At 33.1% G+C, this 25354-nt stretch overlaps 1 protein-coding gene and 1 long non-coding RNA gene across 35 annotated transcripts in view; one reads left to right on the top strand and one right to left on the bottom strand.

Moving 5' to 3' along the window:
- The window catches only part of LOC106868432 (uncharacterized), a 266695-nt gene that overhangs the window by 161639 nt on the left and 79702 nt on the right, over positions 1-25354 (bottom strand). For 17 of the 30 annotated variants that reach the window (XM_089360688.1, XM_089360725.1, XM_089360711.1 and 14 more), the window contains one exon: positions 6379-8808. In XM_089360688.1, the coding sequence (XP_089216814.1) occupies positions 6379-8570 (2192 nt within the window). In that variant the 5' untranslated portion in view covers positions 8571-8808. Of the gene's footprint in view, positions 1-6378; positions 8809-13568; positions 13788-25354 lie in introns of all 30 variants that reach the window. The other 13 variants (XM_089360655.1, XM_089360653.1, XM_089360664.1 and 10 more) reach the window with 1 other exon arrangement.
- LOC128246979 (uncharacterized) overlaps positions 1-25354 on the top strand; it is an 86175-nt gene that overhangs the window by 18707 nt on the left and 42114 nt on the right. For 2 of the 5 annotated variants that reach the window (XR_016243799.1, XR_016243809.1), the window contains exons 1-2: positions 20386-20524; positions 21403-21464. The exons of 1 other annotated variant lie outside the window; for it this stretch is intronic. This is a non-coding gene — a long non-coding RNA (uncharacterized LOC128246979). Of the gene's footprint in view, positions 1-20385; positions 20525-21402; positions 21465-25354 lie in introns of those variants that run through there. 2 more of the 5 variants (XR_016243798.1, XR_016243808.1) reach the window with 1 other exon arrangement.

Raw genomic sequence — 25354 nt, 5'->3', positions numbered from 1 at the left:
AGACATGAGATAAACAAGAAAAGAATACAATTATTAAAATTTAGATGGGGAGGGGGGAAAGAAAAACAATAACAGGTATAGTTGTTAAATGCCCACACTTATCTGTGTTTGAATACACCTACGATACAGAGATAGCCATCAAACTCTTAAGAGTAATCAATAGTTAAGCACTTGTAAGGTATTCCTAAGGGCAATTTGAAGATAAGGTGTCTGGCATAGCAGTTGCAAATGATTCTTGTTAATGGAAAAAATAGAAGTTACAATAATGATTTTTTAATTTTTTTATCAGTTTCAATCTTTGATCTGTGGCCATTCTGGGGCACTACCTCCATAGATGATTATATAGCTCCAGTATGTTGTCTGGTATTTATTTTAACAATATTGTAAATAATGAAAAGCAAGATGGCCTTGGATAAAAGGAGACATATGTTTTTGTTTGACACACTGATTTTGTTCATTCCATGCCAACACACACACACACATTGTTACAGTCTGTAAACAAAAGACAAAAATAAGGTATTGGTGTATCTCAGGCAACATAGTTGTGGTCTAGTACAGAGAGATAACAGGGTAACCTTTCACACTACCTCAGCTTCTTTTCATCTTTTTATTTTTTCATTATTTCATTTTTCTACATTTTCCATCGTTTTTTCTTCATTTTTCAATTGTCATCTTTCATTCTTTGCTTCTGGTTTCCCAATCGCTAATTGTTAACTTCTCAATTATCACTTCCTTCTACCTGTTCATTCCTCTTAACTAAGCTTAACTTCACTTAGCATAGCACCCCCTCTCACCATCGTACTAACGGTGTTATCTCTCTGTACTAAAAGACAACGATAATATTCAATACATAGTGTTTGTTCATATGTTTAACAGGAGCACCTAGTCTCTACACAAATTTCACACCACAGCAACCAAATTTACTTCATAAGGCTTCAGTCAACCCAACTATGGCAGAAGACACTTGTCCAAAGTGCATGCAGTAAGAGTGAACCCAGAACCATGGGATTGCAAAGTGACTTTTTAACAACACAACCGTATTTCCATTATATAAAGTTGTATTCCTATAAGTAGATATAGACAGACAAGCAGATCTGTAATGATTTCAAATTAAGGCAGCATTTTTGGGGGAAGGAGATAAGTCAATTACATCAACCCCAGTACTCAACTGGTACTTATTTATCAACCCTGAAAGGATAGGATGAAAGGCAAAGTTGACCTCAGTGGAATTTGAACTCAGAACATGAAAACATCGTGCAATGTAGAAGTTTCTGGAAACAGGATTGGAAAGGACAACAGTAACACAAACGGAAATGGAGCAGCCAGTAAGTGATAATATGCCAACAATTTTAGAGAATTCTTATGCTAGACTTGAACAAGACTTCCTGAACAATTTTACTTTCACAAAAAAGTTGCAACATTTCACAGAAGATTGTTAAACATTCCAACTTTTAAAATTAACGCTATTAATCATTCAAAACAAGATATTCCAGATAACCAAGATACTATTCATTAATAAATTCAACTATGGACCTGAGTGATATTTGAAACAGGATTAAATAGTAGTTTGAAAATTCAGATATATTTTACTGCAGATATGCCACAAAAGTATATTTTCCCATATTCCAAGATGAGAATTAATTTAGGGATACTATGTGAATGTAGGTCTGATATCAAAGCATTACATAATCAAAAATGTTTGCAAAAATGCTTAGGATAAGAATTAGGTAATTCATAGCAATTTTAGTTTAAAATGGTCATGATGTAAGAAAGCAAGAAGATTTACAAAAGTCAGAGGAAATACACTAACTTAAGGATGTTGAACGACACACCCATGTTTCCAAAGGTGAATCATCCAAACCCTAGAGAATTCCACTCAGCACATGGCTGTGATGCTCCCCCACTACTTCTGCTCGTGATCAGAGATGCACATATCATCGGCCACTAAGGGACATGCTCAACTCGTTATGGTCAAGCAAGTGACAAGCAAATCTGTGGTATTGAGCAGAATATTTGTTGTAACCCATCTTTTATACCAAGACAAAACAATGTACATGGTAACATTTCCAATCAGTTAAGATCAGAAGCCATGAGAGCCACTGCCTGGCACTGCATCTATTATTATTATTATTATCATTATTATTATTATTATTATTATTTTTATTATTGGTAATTAGATGGCAAAAATGGTAGAGCATTGATAAAATACTTCATATTTCATACTGTCCAACTGTTGTGAGTTCAAATTTCATAAGTCAACTTTGCTTCTCATCCTTCTGAGATAAAATAACATATATTAGAAATATATTCAGTTTATGGATCTATTCAGTCAATCATATCCCATTTCTATAAATTTATAATCTTGAATTAATGTAAGAAGTATTATATACAAAGCAGTATATACATATCTTAGAATCAATGAGGGGCAAAGCACATTAGATAATGTTGTATTGGATAAAAGGTAAAATAAAGCAAGATGGCTACAATTGAAACAACTTTGATCATAAGTCTGCCAAATTAAGATTGGCCTAGAATTAAATAATGAAACAAATCTATGTAAAACAAAATGTCCTACAGTAAACCTAGATGTATTTCACTTGTTAAAGTCCTCTTTTTATTATTATTTGTCCTTTGTCTGTTTGCAAGAACTTCACTGAAAGTTTATGTTTTCATATATACATTAATCCATTTGTTTATATTCCCACTCCACTTTTAAGGTTATTGAGCTCTTCAAGTCACTTATTTGACCTCATATTTCATGAACTCAGTACCTACAGTAAAGAGTGAATAAATTTATCTATTGTTACAGCTTAATACTATAACTGCTTAAATGCCACTTTAGTAAAATAACATTAATATAAATCACAATAGAAATAGGCAATAAAAGCAGAGTTAAAATAGGCTTTTCTGTTTGTTACTAGCCATCTGCTATAACAGTATATAACTTGCAATAAACAATTATTTTATTGTAGATGTACTAAATAATTTATTAGTATGCAGTGTTATTACTTCAATCAACATACAGAGCAACACAGAATATAAAAACAAGAACTTGTAGTGGGGGAATGTGTGATTGTACATGACAAGTTACTAGCAAATCTAAAAACAATAATGTCAGAGAATCAAATAGGTTAAATGTTCAACATGTTCATTATAGATTTCATTAATTCACCCATTCTTGCACAAGATAGTTTCAACAATGTAAATTTTGAAACTGCATATCAATTTTCAGCTAAATTATTACACCACCAACAACTGTTTCTGCATTCATCTTACCAGTTCTGGCACTGCAGGTAGCCCAGTAATTCAAATTGTTAACCAGTATAATATTACCAATGCAGTACAGGTAATACATTGGTACTAGAATTTTGGATGGGTTGAACAGAATTTGTTGAGGCAGATTTTCTGCAGTTGGATGCCCTTCCTGTTACCAACCTTTACTTGTTTCCAAGTAAGGTAATATTTCCCATGACCAGATATACTTTCATGGAAGATTGAAAACAAAGGATATGACTTGCACAATATATTTCCCACATTATTTGATTAAATCACAAATCAATGGATAAATGAATGTCCCATACTTCTACCATCTATTAGAGCAGGGACTATACCATGTTACCCTGAGACCAACATAGCCAATAAGAAGATATACTTGCAACTCTACAGCCACAAGCTAATTCACCAATCTTAACTCTTTTATGATATGAAGTTAATAATGTTATATAATTATATATATATGAAAAGGTAAGGATTCCCCTTCGGTCGTGAATGACCATGGGATTGCACCTAGAAAGCTCCCTTCCAAGGCACAAATCCAGTCAAGATTGTTTATGGAAGACAAGCAGTCACCCATGCATACTAGCCTCCCCTCTCCATGTCACCGATGTTATCTAAGGGAAAGGCAAAGGCCAATACAGCTTCGCATCAGTAACATCACAACTCATTTCTACAGTTGAGTGAACTGGAGCAACATATAAAATGTCTTGCTCAAGAACACAACACACAAGCCTGGTTCAGGAATCAAACTCACTACCTCATGATTGTGAGCTTGACACTCTAACCACTGAGTCATGCGCCTTCACGTGTGTGTGTGTGTGTGTGTGTGTGTGTGTGTAAATAAATAAAACATATATTTTATTCCATATGAGCAGAAATATAGAAGAAAGAAGTTGAAAATGCACTGATATTCATTTAGATTTTTTTATTCTCAAAGACTTGACCAGTTTCACAGATATCTCTTATTTTCAAAAAAAAATTGAGATAGAAAGACATGGAGCTATGCTGCAACTGTCTGGCAACCATAGCTCCATATCTTTCTCCATGTCTGTCTGAGTGATTCAGCTCTCAGTATAATTTAATAATAGCTGAATCAGTCTGATGAGTTATATTAAATTATAATATAATCATAATTATATTTCAATTAAAAAGAAAATCAAAGATGAATAATAAGTCATAAAAATACAAGAAATTTTATCCATATTTTGGAATTGTATGTGTTTGGCAAGTGACTCGCTTTAAGAACATGCATTGAAACTTAAGCAATTATATTGTGTTATAGCTATTTTAACCATTTAAGTACACATAAACAGTTATATTTACTTTTTACTTATTTACTGAGATATCAAGATGTTCATCACATCTCTGTAAACTTGTCACTGATACAATTTCACTGCAACAACAGGGGAATTGTGTTAGGGACAGGATCTCAGAAAAATGAAAACCAAGACAGCTCAAGAAATAAATGAAAGGCAAATAAACTTATATATTCTTAAATGGCTAAAATGGCACTTGCATGCTACCTACATTTTGATGTATACTTATTGCACTCCTGTCAAACAGAAATTCTAAACCTAAATTTAGTTCTAAAGAAATATCTATTCTGTAGAAAACAACTGTACGTCAACCAATTTCATATAAAGCATTATGAACTCAATAAATACAGATAGTGACTTTATGAACACACTTCAAAATTTGATTATTTTCTTTGTTTAGTTATCTTTCCAAGCTATCTTCGTGTATATTACAACAGCTCTAAATGATAATCAATACATTAAATCCTTGAATGACACTGTTAAAAATTAGTTTTACCACAATGAAAGAGAAGTGTGATATACCCTAAAGAATTAAAGTAGCATATAACAGTAAATGGAGATCAACATTATTATAATTATATTAAATCCTATCAACATTATTTAATTGCAAAGATATTAGGCCCTATAGTATTAAGAGTAATTGATACAATTCCACTAATCTATGTCTGTTAATAGTGTTAAAAGAACTTAAAAGCCTGATAGGTTCTATAATAGACATTTGAAAATTAGAATAAAATTAGAATAAAATTCTCTCTGGTATTAATATTCTTTTCTACTCTAGGCACAAGGCCCGAAATTTTTGGGGAGGGAGCCAGTTGATTAGATTGACTCCAGTACACAACTGGTACTTAATTTATCAACCCTGAAAGGATGAAAGGCAAAGTCGACCTCAGCAGAATTTGAACTCAGAACAAAAAAGATAGACGAAATACCGCTGAGCATTTCACCCAGCATGCTAACGTTTCTGCCAGCTTGCTGCCTTAAAATGTAAACATCTGTAAATTGTGTGCTGGTGCCATGAGAAATGTTTTTATATTCTTTTCTACACTAGGCACAAGGCTCGAAATTTTTGGGGACTGGGGCCAGTTGATTAGATTGACCCCAGTATGCAACTGGTACTTAATTTATCAATCCCACCAAAAGGATGAAAGGCAAAGTCAACCTCGGCAGAATTCGAACTCAGAACGTAAAGACAGATGAAATACCACTAAGCATTTCGCCCAGCATGCTAACGTTTCTGCCAGCTCACCGCCTTCTCTCTGGTATTAATATTAGTTATATCAATATTATGGTTAACTTTTGGCTTCCCTATGTGGTCTAGTGGTTAGGATTCCTGGCTTTTACCCATGCAGCCCTGGTTCAATTCCTGGCATGGGAATGCATGTTTTTTTTTTTTTTAAGATGGTGAGTTGGCAGAATTGTTAGCACACCAGGCAATATACTTAGCAGTACTTTGTCCATCAACATGTTCTGAGTTCAAATTCCGCCAAGGTTGACACTGTTTTTCATCCTTTCGGAGTTGATAAAATAAATACCAGTTGAGCACTGGGGAGGATGTAATTGACTTACCCTTTCCCCAAAATCCTTGTGCCAAAATTTGAAACCAATATTATATTCAACTTTTATACAAGATCTTGACTTTTTCCAAGAGATTAACTAATTAATTGTTTGTATGGAAACAATTTTCTTTTCACTTTATTAGCTTACACAAACATATTTGTATCGCTTTTTTATTTTTACTTCAAATTGTATCTTACAAGCAAATATATAATAATATCAAACTTACCTTTCAGATACACTGGCAAGCTTGGTTAATTTTTTCTTACGTACAGACTTCCTGAGCTTTAAATTTTCTTTAGGATGTAAATTCCTTACGGACTGCGATGGCAAATCTGTTTCTTCATCTGCTAAATAAGCAGCATTCTTTAAAAGAAGCTCATCCAAGTTACTTTCATACTTAGGAGAGAAAAGAAGTTCCTCAATTTTCTTTACAGGAGCAGATCCAAAAGATTGAGTACGTTCCAAGTTAGTATTTTTTCGATTAGTTTCTTGACAAACCTCTAAAGGCATCTTAACTTGACTTTCACTCTTTGTTCTTTCAAGAGGCTTCTTTGCCTTATTTTCTTCTCTTTTCTGTCTAATTGCATTAGCTTTTATTTCAGCAGCTTTAATCTTGTCTAAGACTGAAAATTTCTTTTCCTTCTCAGCCTTTTTAATCATGTATTCAAACTTTCTACGCTCTAGCCAGTCGATATCTTTCTTCCATTCATTCTCAATTTTTTTATTCTCACTTTTTTCATTCAGATCCTGCAACAATTGTTTTCTATATGAAACAGCACTTTCAGGTAGTTGTTTTGATTTTACGAAAGATGTTGAGGATCTAGGGTTCTCATTTAAGTCAGCTGTCATCTGAGAGTATATTTGTATGTCTGTTTCACTGTCGATGTTAGAATTCCTAAAATTATCTGATTCCGATATGGAGTAGTCAAAAATATTATCAGAAAATCCAGCCTCAGAACCTGATGTTAAATATCCATCACTTTTACTTTGAAACCTACACTTTTCTTGTTGTCTACCAATGATATTTGGCTTTTCCTGTACATTTTGTTTTCTTAAAGGAATATATAAATCTTGATTATAACCTTTATCTATGAACCTGTCATTTGATAATGATAAAGAACTTTTCTCATTTACTATCCCAGTTTTAGCACCAATGGATTTTGATGGCTGGTTGGAAAGATTTTTGTTACAGGGAATTTCAGAAGAGATTTTCGTAACATTTGAAGCAAAGTCTGTTCCTACTTCATCACTTCTTAACTGAGCTAGCTGACTTCTGTCATCATATGACAGACTCACTGCTCTCTCAGCTTCTAAAGATGGTTGAGTATCATCAGCAATAGAAGGAGGAATATTCCTAGAGTCTATACTTGTGGACGTGTCCAATTTATTACTAAGAATTTTACCTTTTGCAGTTTGACCAATATGATCAGCAGATAAATGTTGACTATTTCGTAGCATTCTTTCTTGCCGCTTTTTGGACCGTTCAGACACATTTCTGAATCTTTGTTGCAATCTATTCAGTTTTAAATCTGAACTCTCAGGCTCAATGCTTTCTGTTCTCAAATTTAAGTTGCCTTTTTCAGTAAGAGATGAAATTGGAAACTGTGTTTCACTTTCTTTTGCTATTTCTGGATTCAGATTTTGTTTCAAATTCAACTTTTTATCTTCTTCTTCTTCCTTTTTGTCACCGTTAGCATCTAGTCTGGCCCTAATTATTGAAGCCAGTTCATTTCGTCTGATTTGTTTATAACGAGCAATACGTTCAGCTCTACTTTCATTTGTTTCTTTACCACTCTGTTCCATGTTAGCTTCTCTGTTTGTATCCAAACCTCTAGAACAAGTAAAGCTCTGTGATGAAAGTTTATGTGATTCAGCTTTATGTGAACTTGAAGGAGAATTAGGAGTTGGTATACGGGATCTGCATGAATTATATTTTACATCTGAACGGTCAAATGACTGATCTGCAAAACTTTCAGCTACTCTACCAGAAGTAACAGGTTTTCTTAGTGACTTGAGATCGTTGTTATTTTTATTTACATTTAATTCTGCTGGAGAAACAGAACTTTCAATATTGGCCATTTGCAAGTCATGGTCTCCAGATAATCTTTCTTTTGCAGCAATTCTGGGTGTTTTCTGATTAGTGTTACTAGATTCAGAAGACTTTGTGGGACTTCTTTTATGAGACATATTACTGTGTAATGAAGATTTGCTTATTCCATAATCACTATTCCTTTCAGAATCATGACTTTTACGAACAGATGCTCTCAAAGGAATATTACGGGAGGAACTAGTGTCAGCCTGTTGAATGGACCTGTGTAGTTTATCAGAACATCTGTCAGCTTTTAAATCTCGAATATTATCTTCTTTAGTACAGCTTTCTGTCATACCTTTATGCTTAAATGAAGGCACATGTGACATTTTACCATGTGTTAGGTATGAGCTTCTTTGATGGTAATTTTCACCCAAAGCTGTTTTGTCTAGTGAAGTCTTATCTGAAGTAGTAAAACTATGAGATGGTGGCCAGCCGTAGCTACTGTGATTTACTTCCCTACCACTTGAAGGAATACAGCTTGGTTTAGGAGATTTCAAGAGGGATTCAGCTTCTGTCTCTGTGGTCTCATTTTTCCTACTGGACAACCATCTTCCAGCACTGAAACTAGAAATGAAAAACAAAATGATAATTTTGAAAACAAAATTTATGTGATGTATTCTTTTACAATAACAAAAAAATATTGAGATTAAAATGTGAATTTGTTAAGATTTTCTAAAAAAAAAAAAAAAAGTACCACTAGAAACCATGCAGAAAAAAAAGCCTCACTAACAACCTGTATACAAAACAATAATCAATAGTTATGTACTGAAATAAATTTAAATAATGATGTGATTGATGTGAAAAAATACATTCAGATATGGATCAATGGTGAAAGTGATGAACACAAAGTTTATTTAGCAGTAATAAAACTCTTTAGAGTATCCCTGGAAGTGAAACTTCATTATATTTGCTAAGAGAGAAAGTAAGTAATTATTCACCTATTCCGTGTTGCAAATTGTTAAAAAAAGTTTATAGTTATAAAACATTTTGTCAACAAATACAAGCAGATAAATCCAATCATTGAATATGTGGGTTAGTAGATCTTTTTAATAAAGTCAACAGTGATGCTACACTGCCACTACTGACACTGACTGCTGTTACTGATGATAATAATGATGATGAGACTTAACAACATGATGCTGTTGTTGCTACGGCAATGGACACTATGGATGTAAGTCAGTGTTGTCAAGACACCTATTTGTCTTTCCTTAATCTAACTAGTCTGAAAACAGGTGATTGTTAAAGCACATGACACCAGGAAGGACACATCAGTTTAATAATTACCTGCTATAAAATTAAACATAGTTATATGGATGCCATCTTTCAAAACACAAATAGAACTGTACCTTAAATCCTTTTAGGATATTACTCAATATTATTTACAGTGTGTGTGTGTGTGTGTGTGTGTGTGTGCCTGTGTGTGCATGTGTGTTCACATACATACATACATAAATATATATATATATATATATATATATATATATATATATATATATATATAGCTAAGAGGAAACTTCTGTAACTAGCATTAGTTGATCTGGACAAGGAACCTCAATCTATAGTTGAGTTGTCTTTAAGGAAACTAGGAGTAGATGCTTGGCTTGTAAGGGCAGTACAAGTCATGTACAGAGATACAGTAACCAAAACGAAGGTTAGCAATATTTCAGTGAGGAATTTAGCATGCAGGTAGGTGTACATTAAGGGTTGATTCTAAGCCCTCTTCAAAATATGACAGACTGTCTACAGCAACTTGTGTATGCTAATGATCTATCCCTTATAGTGAAGGCTGCAAAAGAATTTAGGTATAAATTCCAAGTATAGAAACAAAACTTAGAACTGAGAGGCTTTCAGAGTAAACTTAGAAAAGACAAAAGTTATAGTAAATGAGAAAGAAGATTCTGCTGCATTCGAGAAAATGGTTGTGCTAGATATACAGAAAGCAAGTGGGTAGAAACTCCATATTGTGTGCACAGTGTAAATTATGGACACACAAGAAGTGCACTAGGATCACAAGCATGTTAACAGAGGAAATAGACTTCATACATGGTAGGAGCAGTGAGTAATCAAAGCACTAGTAAAATAAATCTTTTCAAAGCTTAGATGGCTCCATTGAAGCTGATAGCTTCTTTTATCTAGGCGACCTGATCAGCTATGAAGGAGTGTGCTCTGAAAGCTTAGCAACCAGAATAAGAACAGGGTGGAAAAAGTTCAAGGAGTTATTACCTATGTTGGCAACAAAGGGATTATACCTTCAAGAGAAGCATAGGCTGTGCATTGCTTGTGTACAGGAAGTAAATGAGACATGGGCGTTGGCTGTGAAGGATGTGCAAAAAGCTAAAGGAACATGAAACATGCACAACTGAATATGTAATGTCAGTGTGCATGAGCAACATGGTTCACACATCCAAACAGAAAGAAATTGTGGAAGAGAAAAACCAAGGAAAACTTGGGCAGAGGTGGTGAAAGCGGATATCAGGATGTTGAACTACACAAAGAATATGACAAAAGAATACAACAAATGACAAGATTCTGTATTCTAGAGAAGACCCAGTGATCCATGCAAGCATGGAAAAGTGGATGTAAAAATGATGTAAGAATGATAATAATATATTATGTGTTCTTCATCTGGTAACATTGGTAAAAGCTATAGTTTGTCAAGGAGGTATGTGTAGATCCGTTACCATTCTACCAAAATCATAATCACTCTATTGTCCACATTCTATCGCTAATTAATTTAAATAAATTAAAATTTCAGGGGTTATCTCTCTGACTTTCCTGATCAGAAAAGACCATTAAGCTAAAGATTCTTTCCCCTCACTACAAGTAATTTTAATTAATTAACACTTCCTAGCTAACTACATTTAGTATCATTTAAGTTTTCAAGCAGAGAATGTCCTTGAGTATTTTCCTTAGTCATTAGCTTTCATCTAATATTCATAAAGATTCCAATAGTAAAATATTTTCTGATAGTTTCACAAACACTGCAACAAGAGTGACTAATTTTAAGTTAGTTGCCATTAGAACCAGATATATATAAATTAAGAATTTGAAAATAATTTTTTTCCATTGAATTTTCACCATAAATTTATTAAACATCTGGATAGATGAAATCAGAAATCAAATGTGATCTTCAATTTTTAATTAAACATAACAAAAACTTAAGTTCTGAAACATGAAAAGGTAAAAGTTGTATCTTTGCAAAAAGTACTAAACACATATTCTTTGCATCTAAATAATACAAAATTTGTGTAAGCTTTTTGAATTTCTACATTTTACTTTTACCATTCTTTCATTTAAGGTATCACTTATAGTGTTAATAACTTAGGGAAATGTATAAGCACAGCTAATTCACACTTCCTTTTTCTCTAAATCTAAAGCTTAATCCTGAATAAAAAAAAAATAAAGCGTCAATATTTAAACTACCCATGAATTAGAAAAGACAAATTGATATTCTTTAGATTGAAGATCTATTGTGTTAATACTATTCAAGCCTCTTCCTTTTGCTTGAAAAAATAGCTAATACTTTCATTTCACAATAGTTGATATTCACAATCATCATCATTTTATCATCTTTTTTATTAGACAAGCCAGATATCTTAACATATCATCTCAACTGTGAGGTATAACATCATGAAATCTGACCTCTCCACTTTTCCCCATGTCATATCTGTCTTCTTTTCTCATGAGTATCTTCTATGGTGAATATACATCTTTTTTATTTTTTAACTAGCATCCATGATCTGTATGCATAATAACTGAATGTCTTGCACATGTTGGTTGATATCATTATTGCCCAGATACTCTCTCAGGTCACTTTAGCTCCATATTTCATGCAAATTAATGTTATATACCTTGTAGTTCATACTCCTCTCATTTCTGTCCATTTTCAGCAGTTCTTCCACTTTCAGTGACCATATTTCACTGCAACTCAACATCAAATTCTTAATACATTCTTCGTACGGTATACCTTTTCCATGGAGAGAGTAACAGCTCCTGAAGCCCCTGTCATACTCTAGCTCCTTTGTTTTAACTACAATCACCTCAAGTATTAATTACATCAAATCTAGTAAGCCATCTAAGTAGCTCATGAAACCCCTTACTATTAACTGTTAATGAACATTTAACTTATTTCAGATCCTATATCTATGAAAATATGTTTGTGCAAATAAACTGCTTCACAATCAAAATCCATAATGTTTTCTATCTCCATGACATAGAACATCAACAAGCTTCTGCCTTTCAATCTTTTTCCTGAATGGATAATCTAACTTCCTGATATCACTCCTTGTTACCTACTTTCTCCCTTTCCTTCCTACTCTATTATTTAGCTTATGTAGCCCCGTCTACTATATTCATTCCTCAACAATGTCATCTTAACTGGAGCTTTTTTACCAATCAATTTTCTGCAGTGTGGTCCTTAGGATCATCTTGCTGTCTTTAATATTATAACTCTCCATCTCTCCTTTCTTCCAATCTAAATAGGAACAAAATATTTGGTGCTAATTGGAGTTTATGTCTAACGAAAAGATGTTTTAATTTCCATATCTTCCTTCTCTTAATGGTAATTTCCTTTATTATCGTCTAATCTTCATCTTGAAAATTGATAATCACTAACCTATGTTGGAGAGTACAGTCCTCACCAGGCAGAGATTTGATATTCACAATCATTTGTCTGACCTTTTTTTCTTTAGGTAAGAACAAAGTCTCTCTGGCTCTCATGTACCTACCTCATCAGTAGAAGATTATTAGTTGCTTGAATGGTGTTCTCATTGTTACAATGATTGCCTCAAAGAAATTCCAGGAACTTTGATTACTTTTTAGACTTTGTACAACAACAGCCTTCATATAACTAGTGTACCTATCCTGCTATTTCCAAATATGATCACTGAAATTTCCAGTTCATGAAATAGCTTGCACAACAGATTCATAGAACCAGTATTTTATTCAATTATTAATTCTAATTCGTTTGATTGGTATACATCCATTTTGCCATGCTAGCATGGGTTAGAAATTCTGTATTGTTTTTACAAGGTGCCTATTTCAACTATCTATGCAACGGTGTTAAATCACAGATCCATTTAACATAAAATGTTTATATATTCCACATGTGAATCAATCACTTTTCAACAGTTTTCAAATCTTTCTGTCAGTTCAGATCCTAAGATATGAATTATATTTAATCTATCTGAAAGGAACATCTGATTTTTTTCATTTATTTTCAAATGATGTATAGATAATTATAATCTCATGGCTTTAATTATTCTGATACATATTAGCCATGAAATTTATATGTTTTGATTAAAATTAAATTTGAAGAATTTTACCTTGAAGCTCTAGAGACAGATGAAACCTGCTCTTGGGATGGAATTTCTTGATTAGTAAACTCTGCTGTTAACTTATCACTGCCTCCTAGAGATATTTTTTTTCTCTTGGACTCAAGGAATTTAGCACCATCTTCTCTTTTAGAGCTGTATTGGGACATATTTAGTGTATTCAAATAATTGCAAAATTGTTAATGGGGTGACTACTAGTTCTTGAAAGACCTAACAAAAAAGAGCAAGCAAATCATTAATTATTACATTTTGCAAATTAAACAACATAAAATGATTGAAGCATTAACAAGATTATAAGTAAAAGTTATATAAAATTTAAAATATATTTTTTGACCATGAAAATTATTTTTGTCAAACTCTGCAAAGCACATTACGCAAGCTAACCAAAGTCCATCTATCAAAATTTACTCATACAACTCTAGGAAATATAATTATACAAAATATATAAGTAGCATGTGCTAGTGCCACATAAAAAGCACTGGTGCTTGTGTCACATAAAAAGCACTGGTGCTTGTGTCACATAAAAAGCACTCTGTAAAGCGGTTGGTTTTAGGAAGAGTATTCAGCCATGCCAGAACAGACAATGTAGCCCAATGCAGTCCCTGGCCTTACCAGCTCCAGTCAAACCATCCAACTCATGCCAGCATAGAAAATGGATGTTAAATGATGATGATGACAGTGATGATGATGATGATGATGATACACAAACACACACACACATGCACACACACCATCATCACCATCATCATCATCATCATCATCATCATCATCATTTAACATCTGTTAAATATATATATATATATAAACAAACAAACACACACACACATATATACTGTATCATTCCAGTAGCATGTTATTTTCCCTCTCCTACTGTCTTCCATTTAGAAGGATGATTTACTTGTACTCTTTGTTTGGCAGAGGGAGAGAAGTAATTACCATTCAATGTAAAGTGTAGCGGTAAAATTTAAATATAGTTGAAGTTTAGTATTTTGTACTATATTTATTAAAAGAATCTTTCTTTTTCTCCAATCATCTGTATTAATTTTTAATGTAAAGCACAGAGTGAAAGTTCAACTCTAATTAAAGTTACATATTTAATATTGTTTCTTTCCCTTTTTCGCTTGGTCTTTTCAATCATCTTATATTTCATCAGTACAGCTTATGGACAATTATCGTGTAAAAAAGCACCCAGCACACTCTTTTAAGTGGTTGGTATTAGAAAGGGCATTCAGCCATAGAAACTATGTCACAACAGACAGTTGGAGTCAGGACAACTCCCGACTAGCCAGCTCCATGTCAAACCATCAAACCCATGCCAGCACGGAAAGCAGATGTTAAATGATGATGACAATGAGAATTGAAGTCAAAGTTAACTTGTTCAAAATTATGTATAAACTATATATGTCCAGGAAAAATTAAATGGAGGAGCATTGTCCAACTCATATAAACATGGAAAAACAGACATAAATGATGATGATGATGATGAGAAGGAGGAGGAGGAGAAGGATAACAAACGTTAGTGTTATCCTTATCAAACAAAACCTCACCTGTTCAAATGTTGTTAATATAGAACAGAAGTTCTCAAACTTTTTGGGCCACTGTCGCCTCTTCATGGCCACATAATACTCTCAGGGCCCCCCCCCCCTATTTTTATGTATAAATAAATATTTTATATTTTAATAACTTATATATACTACGAATCATTCAATATTTAATATAATATTATATAACTTGTATCCAATACTATAATAATATTATAATAAATTCATAGCGTCCCCCAATCCACTGCCTTCCTTCCAACACCTCTTTTTTTTCTACCCCCCCCCCCACCCCTTAGGCACCAGCACCCACCTGGACCGTCTCAATGCCCACCTGGGGGATGGGGCAGTAACGCCCACTTTGATAACCTATGATATAGAATGTTACTATCAAAGTAATCCAGTGACTCTAGTTGGAATTACAGTGAGAGAATAGAGGTAGAGATCAAGAGTAGAGAATTTGTGATCAAGATAGGGTAGTTAGGGAAAATGGATAGTTGAAAGAATTAGTTTGAAGAAATAAAGCAATGGGTAATTTTGATAAGGAGCTAACAAATGCCAAAGATTGCAGAATATACAGGGTTGGTGATGTAGAGAATCAGAGATAGAATTATCAGAAAAAAAGAGATATATTTACTAAAGATAATCAAATGATAATGACAATGATAGTTGAACTTATGAAAAACAATGATTTTGATGGGTATGCATCTTTCAGAAATGTTTTAATGAGATCACAAAGAAAATTAACTGTCATCAATCAAATCACTAACAGAAACAAACAATTTATTAAGAACTGCAAGGACAAATGCAACAAATGAGATAGGGTTGAAAGATATAAGAACTCTAAATAAAATAAATCATGATATAAAGGGAAAATATTATGGAATAATAAGATGTTGGGATTGGATATTAATATTTTAGAAAGTTAAAGGAAGAAGATCAATTAAAATGTATGGGAAAGCATAGAGAACTAGATATAAAATACAACATAGGCAACAAAGAAAAATGCTCTAACAATGGTTTAGTGGAACTAAAAGAATGATTGTGAAAAATGGTATGAACAAAGAACAAATTAGTATAGATAAAAACCACATGCAGTACAGATCTAATAATAAATATACCAGGAGTTAAATGGTAGTACTAGATATAAAGGAAGTAAGAAGGTTTGGAATGGCATTTAGGCACAGAAAGAGAATATATTTGTTTATAAAGACCATGATTACTATATATATTTTGTTAATCATGAGTACAAGATATCAAGCTAAAAACTTTGCTTCTAGTCATGCTTCAATGAAGTATAAGTAAATCCCATTAAATAGCAGAAGATCATTAACATGAATTCTTTTTTGTACAAGTTATAATACAGACAGCGCTCGTGATCTTCACAGACCTCCTGACAGTGGTGAGATTTTCAACATAGGTAGCAAAAGGTTTGTAGGAAAAGTGTGCACAAGGATGAAATGTCAAACTGTTGTAGCTCTGAAGAGAAACAATTAGAAAAAATGCTCAGAGAAGAATTTGAGAGGTAAAAAATGGTAGGGGTAATGAGAGTAAGAGAGACAGGTATGAAGAACTAGATGGAGGGGCATGTAGAAAGCAGCAGAGAGATGAATCAAAGATGAATTAAGCTAGTTTTTCATGAATTGGGGAAGTAAATTTTTGCTAATCAACTGAATATTTTTGATACAGTCTTGAGGCATCAAGTCAGAAGAGTCATTAAAGCATTGGATGGAATGCCTCGAAGTTATTGTCCTGGCTCTCTGCACTCTGAGTTCAAATTCTACGTTAACTGTGCCTTTCATTCTTCCAAAGTTTATAAAAATGCACCAATCCAGAGCAGTGAATTAGCAGAAATGTTAGAGGGTTGGGAAAAGCACTTTGTGATATCTGATGTGCCACTTAACATTCTGACAATAATACTTGCAATGATACTATGCCAAGCTGTATCAGCCCAAGTCAGCAGCCTTTCTTTGGATAAAAATTAGTGTGCAGAGAAAAGACTTGCATGCATAGGCAACTGCAAGTCTTCCACAAAAGCTATTTTGCAGTGACTGCACACATGTGCAAATGCATGGTCAATGTCAACTGATATAGGATGTATATGGTGCAGTCTAGACATTTGACTAAGTAGTAGCAATACCTTTCTAGATATTTTGAGCAGTACTCCATTGTGGGTCATATTTGAGCTCTGTAGAGCATCAGCAACTAATGAAAGCTGAAGTACTTTATGGCCCTGGTGATGAAGGGAATGCAATGTAGTTTTGATAATGCTTATATATAATATAAAAGAAAACATTTCATCCTTAAAGGTTCCATAAATTAGGACAGACCTCTGTAGAGATACAAAAATAGAAGAGTTTGTAGAGGATGGGAACAAGATATGGAATATACCTTTTGATGGTAATGGGTAGACCTACTGTCAGAACCAGCCAATTTGTTAAGATAAAGCAATCAGAAAAATTTCTGCACTTGGTAATGAAGCATTGAGACAAGTAGAGTGAAGAAAAAGAGGAGTTAGCAAGAATTTTGTTCTGAGTGTAAAAAGTGGAGTTGGAAGCAAATTGAAGAGCAAGAGAGCTACCTTCAGGGATACCTTAGTTGAAGAATGGCAAGTAAGAGGTGGATTCTGCAAGTTAGTACAGACACTCTTGCAAAGGCAATACCTTCTGGCATTGCTATAATTTATGAAGCAATAAAGTTTGCAGGTTACGTGGTACATAAGTCCATCTTATTCTTTTTTGATGATTGTTTTGCAGTGATGGCTACGTAACTTCCAGTTGGTGATAATGGGTAACTTCTTCCAGGTGTTGTTTTTTTTTTTGGCAGTTTTTTTTTTTTGCTTGTAGTGCAGCCTTGCCATTGTAGTTGTGTTGCTATTTGAGGGTGAAGAATGTGGAAGATGGTTTCTCATTACATGCTAGGAGAATGGTTTTCAGTTGCATGCTTAACTGTTTCAGATAGGTCAAATGTCAAGAACATTTCCTGCCAAGAATAATTAGTATACAACTAGTGCAGCTCCAACTAGTTAACTTATTTGTGTGAGAGGAAAATATCAGAGATGTTATCTTGACAGGTACAGAGATGGTAATGGCTGAGAAAAATCTGATATTGAAGATGAGAAAATGATCAAGAATGTTTGGAGAGTCTGTGACTCAGTCAGTGATATAGGTAGGTGAGGATACTAACTTAGGAAGATTATTCAGAATGGCAAATGATCTAGCCTCTACATCAACAGTATGAGTGTGGGAGAGAGTGCGAAAACTAAGAAGAATTATGTGTATTAAAATCACCAAGGATGAGGACTTCAGAGAGAGGTGAACTGAGATAGATGTCCTCAATGAGGATAGTTGAATAGTTGTTAGCTGTTCAGAAAGTTTGAAGAGCAGTTGATATGAATTAACATGGATAAACAGAAAAGAGTAATTTTCAACTAGAGTAAGTAGTAGACATTGATGCTGAAGTTCAAGTGAGTGATAGGAAGAGTGTATTCTATATAGAGAGATGCCACGTATATGAAAATAGTTATGACATAAAGTGTAACCTGAAGAGCAGAGATGGATTAAAGAAAGTGGTTGAGAGATTTGTGTCCCAAAGAAGAATAAGACATGTAGTTTGTGTACTATCAACCATAAAAGATGGTTGTTAAGATCCAAACTGGATTGAAGTCCACAGATACAGGTCAGAGGTGGGTGAATTGTTTATATATAAAGACATTTTTGAAATGTTAACGAATCCCTTGATTCATACTACTTATTAGTACATACATTATAATATTCCTGGAGTTAATTATTACCTTCAAAACCAGCATTTCTAAACATACATGTTTATTGTAGTAACTCATTATTATAAATCAAATCTATTCAACTTCAAAATTATCACCATATTTTCACATCTGCTTTTCCATGTGGATTTTATTTTTAAAAATATTTATAAACAATCTCATCACAAAGACCACAGTGATTCACTAAAATATTACTCACTAAAACAAATCTAGTGTTATAAAAAAGAAAATTACAAAGAACTTATGGTGAAGAAAGCATTCACAGACAATACAATAATTTCTTTTTAGGTTTATCAAAGAAAAACATACCTAGCTGAAATCTCCATTATTGTTAATCTCCAGTATTACAAATGACTAGAATGCATATGAACAACAGCCAAATAGGAGAGAGTCTATTTGAGAACAAAAGTTTATTCTTAAGGGCTATTACTGATGAACAATCATTTACTATACATGAAAATTCAGGATTTTCAAGTAAAGATCAAACTTTTCTAGATAGTGTGGTACTGGAACTTAGCCAGTTTTACTGGCTAAGTTCCAGGTTAGTAAAATAAAGCAATTCCTGCTTTACAGATTCTGTTTTTAAAGACAGTACTTTAACTTAACTGTTTTCCAAATACTAGCGTTGAGCGTAAAAAGACAGTAAAACAAATAATGAAACTGCATGAAATAATCTAAAAAAAATTAAGAGGATTATTTATCACATAGATAATAATGATCTCCTTTAACTAGACTTAAGGACAGTCTTTTAGAGAGGTTTATAGCCGTTTGAAGCTAAGACCAACACTGGTGCTACTTTTGTTGAAAGATGAACTCAAAACTTGGAGCAGAGTTTTCCAAGTTGTGTGGCCAATAATCTTTAGGTATGTCATGAAATTATACAAATCTTATGAATTTTATATTACTATTACTGTACAATTTCACTGAAAGTACCATTATTATTCATATTATATTTTAAGGTTTTGAGACCACAATAAATTAAATTTGACTGGTACTTTGTTCAATCAAAACCTCTTTGTAGTTAGACGTCAATACACAAAGGGATGGGAGTGTTAAAACAATGTAAGTAGCAAAAGAGAGAAGGGGACAGTTATAAGCTTTAACAAAATTCCAAAAACAAATATCTCCTGTTGCACACAGTTTAGTCACAATATTTTATCAGAATTTTCTACATCTTCTTACTAATAATACAAAGATTATTATGATAAGATTAACATTTTGCAAGTTTCGGATGTTTTCGCTAATACATGTTGCCTTGTTATCAAAAGTCAAGTATTTTGTTGAATTGTTGAATTTTTACAGACAATTTATTTAGGAATTTAATTTGGGGGTTTAAACACTGATATTTGCAGTGAATATTCATAAATACTATTATTTTTATATGTTCCCTGTTCTTCAGAAAGACTGTTACAAGTTCAATGGATGTGTGACCAGAAGTAATATTTGGGGAGACAATATCTGTTCAGCAGTAACTTAGGTCAAATTTGTGGCAGGAGTGGCTGGGTCACTGTCAACTTAATGGATTTCTACAGAGTGCATGACGATGATGATTGTGATGGTGGTGGTGGTGGTAGTATTAGTAGCAGGAAGAAGAGGAATGCTGTCCACTTGGACACAAACTTCTGCAGGTGTGTAGGAAAATTTTTGTCACTTTTTTTTTTTTTAACAAGCTAGTAAAATCATTCTATTCCAATCTTCTCTCATTTTCTAGTTTTTGTATTAAAATTTTTACAAAGCTCTTGGATAAAAATGTGTAAAATTTTAGTTAAGAAACAAAAAGCTGTTGAAGGTAATTGTGAAAATTAATGGAATGTAGTACCAACAAATAAAATTTGTCAAGAATCCAATACAGAAAGCATTTGTAGGTGAGAAATGTACATGCAAAATTTCTAAGTTTTTTTTCTTTTTCAAAGATTGCAAGAAACAGGTTTTGAGTGTTTTTGATTGGTGGTGATGTAGTTGCAAATGAGTATGGTGCCAAATATAACGAATACCCATTTTATCCCCAAATATAACTGTCTGTCAGGAAAGCTCTTAGAATACTTCAAAGAGCTTTCAAAATCTTCTATGAAATAATCCACATTATTTATTAAGAAAATTTTAAAAATTAGGTTACTTGGTTGCTTAGTCAATAGCCTAAAACAAGGACCCACATACAGTTTCAGAAACCACCTTGTTGTGCAACAGTTTTTAACAATGCTTGGGTCAAAATTTGAATTCAAAATGAAAAAAAAAAAGAATTCTTTTAACATACAATAAGATTGAAAGACAGATTCGAGATATGTCTAAAGATATTAAAATGCATACAAAAGATATTTTAACAAAAGATAATAGACTGTTTGCATTACACATAGATGAGTCAACAGATGTAAGTCAGCACAAAAATTGCTTTATATGTTTCATTCAAAAATTTCTCTTAAAAAGCAGAAGTGAACATATATTTAAAATTTTAGCTTTTTGAAGAAAAACATTTTGCAATGAACTAATTGTATAAAATTATATACAGATGATGCACTCTCAATCAGTGGTTTATCAAATGGCTTTACAGCACTGGCAAAGACAGAAGTTGTAAGTATTCTAACCATTAATTGCTTTTTACATCATGACATATAAGTTGCCCAAACAATTATAAATAAATTATAATTAGTTATGGAACAAGTCATTAAAAAGCCTAATTATGTTAAAAATAGATCTCTTGAAACAAGTTCATTTGCATATTTAGAAAAAGATGGAAGCAAGGTTATAAAACTGATTTTGTACACTAAAGTTCATTGGCTCTCAAGAAGTCAAGTGCTTTGTTGTGTATATGATATAAGAGAATGATGATTAGACTTTTTCAAGAGAACTGTCAAACTGAATTTTGTGATTTACTTCAAAATGAATTTTGGTGCACAAAATTAATATATCTTTCACACTCATTTCTAACATATATCTTTCTAACATTTAAATAATATAAATACCAAAACGCAAGCGGGGAGAGAAAAGATAAGATTTGCACAATGTGAGACAAAATAGGTAAGAAAACTGAAATAGAAAATTCTTCAAATGTTTTCCAAAACCTATGAATGCAACTTAAAATGAGATATTAGTTCTTTAATTTTTAATCATTTAGCAATGCTTGAGAAGTGGGCAAATAATTACTTCCCAAATATCAAAATGAAACAATACAATTAGATCAGAAATCTAGTTATTCCAACTACAACATCCAACTTTAAGAAACACTGAAATAAAAGATAACTGGTGTATATAATTGATATATAAGTGAGTGAAGTAGCTAGTTTCTGGATTAACATTTCAGACAAGCGTTCCAATATAGCTAAAATAGCACTTAAAATATTTCTGCTACTTTCTACTACCTACATACACTGAGACTGTTAACTATGGAAAAATTTTAAAACACTGCAATTCTGAAGTCTAAGTTTTAAATGATGAAATGCAGGTGTCATCATCATCATCATCGTCATTTAATGTTCACTTTCCATACTGGCATGGGTTAGATGGTTTGACTGGGGGCTGGCAAGCCAGAAGGCTCCAATTTCATCTGGCAAAGTTTCTCCAGCTGGATGCCCTTCCTAATGCCAACCACTCCGAGAGTGTAGTGGGTGCTTTTCACATGCCACCGGCACACTGACATTACACATCCAGCGGATGAATATTCCAACAACTATTCAGGAATTGTGGTAATTACATACATGTATCTCATTAAAATAGTAAGCATATTTTGATTTTGCTCAATTTATTAAAATTTATAAAGCACAATTATGTATTATCAATTATTTTATTACTGGTGTGCAATCAAAATAGCACAAAATATGAATCTGATAATTTCCTAAGTGATGTATGTGCTTGGAAAGTTCTGATGAAGAATGTCAAAACAAAATACAATAAGGCTTCTAAATCACTATCTGTTTCAACATGGCTGCAGCCCAATGGACTGGAAGAAGTAAAATGATTAGAAATATACAACTGATAATAACTATGCAATTTATTCAATAACTACTATTAATGTTCACTTCTTTTAAAGTCAAGACAGTAACTGATTTAATTTGAAACAAATTGTAACAGAGATTGCCTTCAAAATTGTATGGGGAACATTTCCCTAATATTTATTACAAGGCGTCTAGGTTACTATGACATTTCAGCTGAATGAAAACTATTGAAATTTATGGAGATGGACTGGTTGCAAACAAAAGATTAAATATAAAAAAAGCTTTGATCCCTATATATGGCACCTTGGGAAAGAGTCTGTGAATGTAACCATGGGTTGATCAATGCCTTATGAGTGAAATATGGCAGAGAGACAGTGTACAATGCGTGTGTGTGTATCTGTGTGTGTGTTTCTCTGTGTGTGTTTCTCTGTGTGTGTGTGCATACCAATGTAAAACAGCACAATGAGTTGTAATCCCTTATGTCAAAAGTAACTTAGTCATTCAATAATCAGAGATCAATAGAAAAATACAATACTGAAATAAATAACAGGGTCAATATGATTAACTAAATCTCTTAAAGGCAGTACCCCACAATGGCCACAATCAATTGACTGGAACCAATAAAAGAATACATCAATCCTTTCTGAGAGAGAGAGCAAACACACGTACACATGTGTATATATACATTCGACAACTTAAAAATATATTTGACATTTGTATTTGTTCTTAAAATAGGTGTTTCAACAAAATGAATGGTCTGTTTTCTCCTGATTATGAATGAACTGGGATGGTTATGCATTACTCATTTCAATTACAGATAAAATGATTAATGACTCAAAATATTTTATTTCCTATTACAAAAAATTAGACCTATGACCTTTAGAATATAACTCCAGTGCATTTATATATTGTAATTTGCTCTAATTTTGTGATCAAAATAAATAAATTGAATTGAATTATTCTTCCGCCATCCGCTCTCTTTCTTTTCTCTTTCTCTGCATGACACAACACACACACACACACACACACACACACACACACACACACACATTTGTTGAACGAAGGATCTTGAAGTTGTTGCCTTCAGTTATGTTTCTTGCTGCAAAATAGGTTCATCAGTAATTCTAGTTCCAGTTGTTCTTTTGAAGATATCTACATCCATACTATGTAGATCCCTTAAGTCTTTCAATAGGATATTGAAAAGTGGAGGGAATTTGAACCCTAAGTTATTGCAATACCTGGCCATAATCATCAATGGATTATGAAAGGTATTTCACAACTTGTTGGGTAAAAAAAAAGGCCTAGTATAAATAAACGTTCACAAATTTTAGATTTTGGCTTGTGAGCCGGTTAAAATTACACATACATATACCTATTTTTTTGTTGTTGTTGTTGATGATGATCATGATGGTGTGTGTGTGTGTTTGTGTGTATCATGTGATCACATGACCAACCAGACTATCAGTTTAACGTCCATCTTCCATGCATGCATGGGTAGGACTATATATATATATATATATAAATATATATTAGGGAGATGTACTTGCATAGCAAGTGACTTGATCTGAGATTGTGTGCTAAAACAAAAACAATTGCAGCATGGGAAGTGTTTATAAGCCATTTAAAATACGCACAAAATCCATTAGATTCACTTCAACATTTAAATTTAATTTGTCAAAATATTTTCATCATTTTGAAACGACGACCAGTTCACTGACAAAATTCTGTGCTGCATGGAATTTTGTCAGTGAACAGGTCACGGTTTCAAAATGATGAAAATATTTTGACAAATTAAATTTAAATGTTGAAGTGAATCTAACAGTTTTTGTGTGTCATTTTAAATGGCTTATAAATACCTCCCACACTGCAATTGTTTTTGTATATATATATATATATGTTCATTCATTTAACATCCATGTTTTTCCTATTAACTTTTTGTTCAACCATGGGGTTGAATTAAAGTTAATATAGAAGCAGGATTTTATGGCCAGATACTATTCCTGGTTGCCAACTCTCAGCTGCTTTTCAAGTATGGGATATTTTTATTCCACAGGTCTTCAAAAGCAAACACTGACTGGTCATAATGTTATCAAGGAATATAAACATCACAGCACCATTTCAAGTGGTAACAAGTGAAGCTGTTTAATGTCAATATTCATTCACATTTGCACACACACACACACACGCACACATGTAAGTAGCCAATGAGAGGAGCTACACAGCTACTCACATTCAGGAGAGAGAGTGAGAATGGCCTGGTAGTATTGCCAAAGAGATAGATACTGGTGATGAGGTGTCCAGGTGGTACCTCAGGTAAGAAGAATAGTATGGGGGGGAGTACAAAAGTGTATGGGGGAAGAGATAGAGAAATTGGGGGAGAAGGAGGTAGGTAGGCAACATCTATAAAGACAGAGAAAGGTTGAAGAGAGAGGGTGCACAAGTTAGGGAAGCCAGAGGAATGTTAGCAGCAGGGTACTAATGGTGATACCCTTGACAAGGGGAGTGTGTGTGTGTGTGTGTGTGTGTGTG

This window comes from Octopus bimaculoides, chromosome 1 (genome assembly GCF_046866305.1).
Source record: "Octopus bimaculoides isolate indiv1 chromosome 1, ASM4686630v1, whole genome shotgun sequence".
Taxonomy (NCBI): Eukaryota; Metazoa; Mollusca; class Cephalopoda; order Octopoda; family Octopodidae; genus Octopus; species Octopus bimaculoides.
Note: the sequence above shows the minus strand (reverse complement) of the source record. Positions and strands in the feature narration are given on the sequence as shown.